The following is a 5,174-nucleotide window of genomic DNA, read 5'->3' as shown; positions in this document are numbered from 1 at the left end:
TTCAGTTGAAAAGTATTATGAGCGACTCTTGAGTGCCCGGTAGGTTTGGTTTGGAAGTGCTGGTCTTCCCTTAACAGTGCAGTTAATTTATTGTAGTATTACATATAATTTCTACAAAAAGCTTCTGTTGCATTGTGTCAGTCTGATGCTATTTGTAGTTTAATGTAATAAATTTTAAGGATGCTTTGCCTGTAGAATGTTTTTTAAATTCCAGAAGTTAAGTTTACAGCAAAAAGAGGTTAGTGTGAATTAGAATGGTCTGTATACATTGTCTAAGGGAAAAAACTTAAAAAATTTAAAAGTTCTTAAGACTGCTTTGTGAAAGGTTGTTACTTGTGTCTCTTACAGTACTTTGCTAGAATAGCCCAATTATTAGAGCAGGTGTTTAGGGGTCTTTTGGGCTTTTTTAATTCTAGGATTAGTGTTTCTCTAGTTTGGGTGCCTAAATGAGTTACTCTCTGAATGTGACCACATTTAGATTGAAAAACTCGGATACGCTTAATTCAGTCACTTGTAGTTTAGTAGAACCATATTCCCAGTGCATTGTTGTCTTCAGTTACAGGAACTAGGTAAGTCTGACTACAGTTATAGTATGGTAGACTTAAATAGGGTCCCAGCACAGCAAGTCACTTCATGGGGAATTCAGCTTTGTTTACAGCATGTTGTAGGACTAAGGTCTCTGTAGCAATAATCAGTATTTACACTAAAATGACCAAAAATGTCTAAGTGTATTGATCTGACTCTTGCATTTTTCTGTTAACAGCTTGTCCTGGTTGGTGACGGTGGCACTGGTAAAACAACATTTGTAAAACGTCATTTGACTGGTGAATTTGAAAAGAAGTATGTAGGTATGTCTGAAGAATCATTTAAAATCTCATACGTTACAATTGGAGGTGCAGGTTGTGATTTGCTAAGTGCATTGCTTTTTCTTACTACTGCAGCAACGCTGGGTGTCGAAGTTCATCCTCTGGTGTTCCATACTAACAGAGGCCCTATTAAATTTAACGTATGGGACACAGCTGGCCAAGAGAAATTTGGTGGCCTGCGAGATGGCTATTACATCCAAGGTAAGATGTGTATGTGGGGATATTCTGTACCTCTCACAGTTCGATCTTTCATTCTACTGATGTTGGCCACTGACAGCTGTCAGTGTGGCTTGAAGTGATGAGCTGGTTTCTGGGTTTTCAAACTCTTCATGTGGATAACTTCCTTTGCTAGGCAGCTTGCACTGATCTAGGAATATTCTAAGTTTGTGTTTCAGCATGCTGTTGTAAGCTTAACAGAGAGTAATGGTGCACCTTACGTGACAAGACACTGCAGATGAAAATCAGTAGTTAAGAGGTGAAAGTATGTGCTTCAGTTCCTACAGATTTGTATCTGTAATAATGTACTGTCCTGAGGCAAGGACTTGGAACACACAGACTCTAAAATTTGAGATACAGTGATGAAGTTACGTTTCTATGACAGAGTCTAGTTGTCTGTCTTAAAGTAGTACTGATAGTGTCCCTTAACTTCTGCTTGGCCAAACTCTGTTCTGTGGGTACTTTGTTACCTGTGTATCTTCAAAGTTTTATGAGAGATTATTAGAGTTTGACGTTGCTTTTCCTTTAGAAGTATTGGGATCGAGCTAAGCACCTGTGTTCTTTGAAAAACTGTTCTCAACAAGGGCATACTGAGATGTGGACTACAAGCTCTCAACCTACCTGAAAGCCTCAGTAGGATGTCTGAGATTAGTTAAATAGGTGTTAACAAATTAATGTCAAATATTTGTATAAATGAAAATTGACTTTTGTAATCCTTCTGTTTTCTCATACCATGTAACACCATGTTACTCAGTAGGACAGTTGCATTGATAAAACTAGCTGGTGCTTAAATTGGGCACTAAAGGTGTGAGATGATGTGGCTGTGGGCTGAGTTCTGTGGGCTCGTGATTTGAACTTGTTAACAAGGGATCTCAGAACTGTGAAGCTGCGAGGGAAAAGTTAAGCAGAGCCTAACCCTAATGTGGGGTTTCTATGGGTACTTCTTCTCTATCCCATCTTATGAGCAAGTGCTTACCCTCCTGATGTAATTCTTCACTGTTTTTTGCAGCTCAGTGTGCCATCATAATGTTTGATGTAACATCAAGAGTCACTTACAAGAATGTACCTAATTGGCATAGAGATCTGGTACGAGTATGTGAAAACATCCCTATAGTGTTGTGTGGCAACAAAGTGGATATTAAGGACAGAAAAGTCAAGGCAAAATCCATTGTCTTCCACAGGAAGAAGAATCTCCAGGTATGTTGGCATGAGTTTGAAGGAATCAGGATTGTTAGGTCTGGCTGCAGCTGGGTTCTGTGTGGTAATGAAGTGTTCTGCCTTTGTCGCTACAGACTAATACTTCAGCTTCACATCCTGTTGGCCTCTTGAACCTAAATTCAGGGAAGGGACAGTGATGTTAAAGACTCATCACTGGTCTTGAGCAGAAGTTATGATAAAGACCTTGTGTGCATTTTGGCTTTCTCTGCTCAGAATCTCATCACATGACACAGAAGTGAGACTGAAGTAAATGAAGTCACAGGAGGAAAGATAGATATGTGCACTGTTGCCTCCTGAAAGTTCCATCTTTGATCAGATTGGATACCTTCTCCATTATCAGTTTCTGCCTGTTTGCCTGAAACTGTATGTTTCTAGACACTTAGGTCGTAACTGAGAGCATAAACAGAAGTCATGTGGGTAAAAATAACAGGTGAAAATAGATGCTAATCTTCGTACACCCTAAATACCAGTTAGAGGTGTCTAATGATGTGTATTATGTACTTTTTACAGTATTACGACATTTCAGCTAAGAGTAACTACAACTTTGAGAAGCCTTTCCTCTGGCTTGCTAGAAAGCTAATTGGAGATCCTAACTTGGAGTTTGTTGCCATGCCTGCTCTTGCACCACCTGAAGTTGTCATGGACCCAGCACTGGCAGCACAGTATGAGCAAGACTTACAGGTGAGTGAGAAAGGGCACAGAGGTGAAAGCGTTGCCTGGTAACTTGTGTTTGGACTCTTGGGGGGAATAACTGAGGAGCAGTTCTTTGTCTAACAGTTCTTCCACTTCCTTGTTGCAGATTGCTCAAACCACTGCACTGCCAGATGAAGATGATGACCTGTGAGGGATGAAGCTGGAGCCCAGCGTCAGAAGTCTAGTTTTATAGGCAACTGTCCTGTGATGTCAGTGGTGCAGCGTGTTTGCCACTTTATTATCTAGCTGAGCAGAACATGTGCTTAATCTTTGGGATGCTGAAAGAGATGAATGGGCTTCGGAGTGAATGTGGCAGTTTAAAAATAAAACACAAAATAAAAAAAAGAAAACAAAACTTCATATTTTGGACCTGCATATTTAGCTGTTTTTTGGACTGCAATTACTTCCCTTTTGAGTTTCAAATATAAGACTGCTGCAGTCACATCAGAGTGTTAAGTGATAAACCTTGTTTCTGTCATTCCCATTCTTTTTTGTTTAGATAATAAAGTTGTATTTCAAGTATCTCTAGGCAAGTGAACTTTCATGGATTGTTAGGACAGTTCTGCGAAGTGTCCTCTGTTCTTCAGTTGAGGCTAATACTCGGTTGTCTTCTGCATTTCTCATCTTCTATCCCTGTTTTTCCTCCTGCTTCTCATGTTATGCTTCTCTTGCTAAGTCAGAGCTAACAGTTAACCTTCCTGAAGCACCTGAGGGAAGCTGAACTAACTGCCAGGCCAGACTGCGGTGGTGAACACCTGCCTAGTAAGTGTGACTGGCTCACCATTCCCGTGCAAATGGGTATGTCTGTGCTCTGCAGGGTGTCGAGAGAACAGTGTAGTTCAGCTTGCGTATGCTACCCTTAGATCCAGACTCTCAATATGTTCTACAGTACGCCTTCACAGAGCTCTGTATTTTTAGTAGCCAGAAAAATGGCATCTAGGTCTGTTAGGTGACAGAAGCTCTATCTTTGCATGGAACATCGTTCAGTAGAGCTATAGCTGATAAACTCTAAGCATCTTAAAATTCACTAACTAGAAAACAGCTGTAGTTGGAGCTCAAAGCTCTTGGCTACAAAAGAGCTTATTAACTAAAACCACGTTTACGTATTGACTTTACTGTAACTGCACCGAGTACTTAATTTGAAACTCCAGCTTCTTACAGCACAAGTGGTGGAAAATGTCAACTTTTAACACTATCTTGTAGAGGTTAATCTTGGTCAATATTAGTACCGCTAGTAAACAAAACTGAGTTTAAGATACCATTTTCCAGTAGTGTTTGAGTACATGAAGCCTTGAACTCTTCAGTTTTGTATCTTTGGTTTCTTAATAAAGTGGAGCATTTCATTTATCCCTTTTAACTTGCATGTTTGTGTACTTAACTCCTTGAATGTTTAACTACTCAACTGTTGAGGTACGTGGTAGCAAAATATGTGGACTGATTTACTACTCAAATAATGTTGTAAAGGATTAATTTTTAAGTTAGTGGGAGCTCTGTGGTTTTGGGGTTGGGGTTTTTTTTGTGTGTCTTTTTGTTTGGGTTTTTTTTTAGCTAGTCTAACTTTTGAGCCTAATTATGGTATTTAAGGCCTGAAACAAATGAAAATGAGTGTCATGCACTTAGTTGTAAAAAGTCAAACTCCCACTTAACATTCTGTTGAAGCTTTTTGCATCATCTTGCTTTAACTTCATGTTGTTAGGTTCTTGCCTGTAGTGTTCCCTAATTTACCTGTGCTTCTCTCTGTTAATACTCCCTGCTTTATCTGCTTTGTTTAGAAAACGTCAGTAGTTCTGCAGCAGTGATACACCTTAAGGAAAAACACCAGCAGGGGTTAGGGTTGTGTTGTTCCACGGTGCGCGGTGGTGTCTTCACCGCTCGCCTGCTGCACACAGCTACTCGCCTTGGTGTGAATTCCTGCGCGAGCTGGAAAGACTTAGCGAAGTGAAGGAGCTGTTAGCAGCTCTGCGCTGTGGTTGTCGGTGTACTGCCGAGTCACAAATGCTTATCTCGGGCAGCAACGTAACTGCTTGAAAGTAACCTCTTCCGCCTGGAATGTTCTGGAGGTGGAAGTAAGTCCGTTTGTTGGAGCGTGGTGCTTGGTGTGTTGCGTTTGGTCTATGTCAGTTGTGTATTCTAAATAATGCAGGTAGCCTTAATGCGTGGGTGCGGACCCCTCAGTGGAAG

At 40.5% G+C, this 5,174-nt stretch overlaps 1 protein-coding gene across 1 annotated transcript in view; it reads left to right on the top strand.

Annotated features, from left to right (window-relative positions):
- The window catches only part of RAN (RAN, member RAS oncogene family), a 3,874-nt gene extending 355 nt beyond the window's left edge, over positions 1 to 3,519 (top strand). Inside the window, exons 2-6 of the mRNA XM_010149955.1 lie at positions 764 to 848; positions 942 to 1,067; positions 2,092 to 2,279; positions 2,811 to 2,981; positions 3,100 to 3,519. Coding sequence (XP_010148257.1) covers positions 764 to 848; positions 942 to 1,067; positions 2,092 to 2,279; positions 2,811 to 2,981; positions 3,100 to 3,144 — 615 coding nt within the window. The 3' untranslated portion in view covers positions 3,145 to 3,519. The remainder of the gene's footprint in view (positions 1 to 763; positions 849 to 941; positions 1,068 to 2,091; positions 2,280 to 2,810; positions 2,982 to 3,099) is intronic.
- Positions 3,520 to 5,174: the final 1,655 nt, after the last annotated feature.

The sequence above is a fragment of the Eurypyga helias genome, unplaced genomic scaffold (genome assembly GCF_000690775.1).
Source record: "Eurypyga helias isolate BGI_N326 unplaced genomic scaffold, ASM69077v1 scaffold40054, whole genome shotgun sequence".
Lineage (NCBI taxonomy): Eukaryota > Metazoa > Chordata > Aves > Eurypygiformes > Eurypygidae > Eurypyga > Eurypyga helias.
The sequence above is the reverse complement of the archived record's forward strand: the minus strand, read 5'-3'. Positions and strand labels throughout refer to the sequence as shown.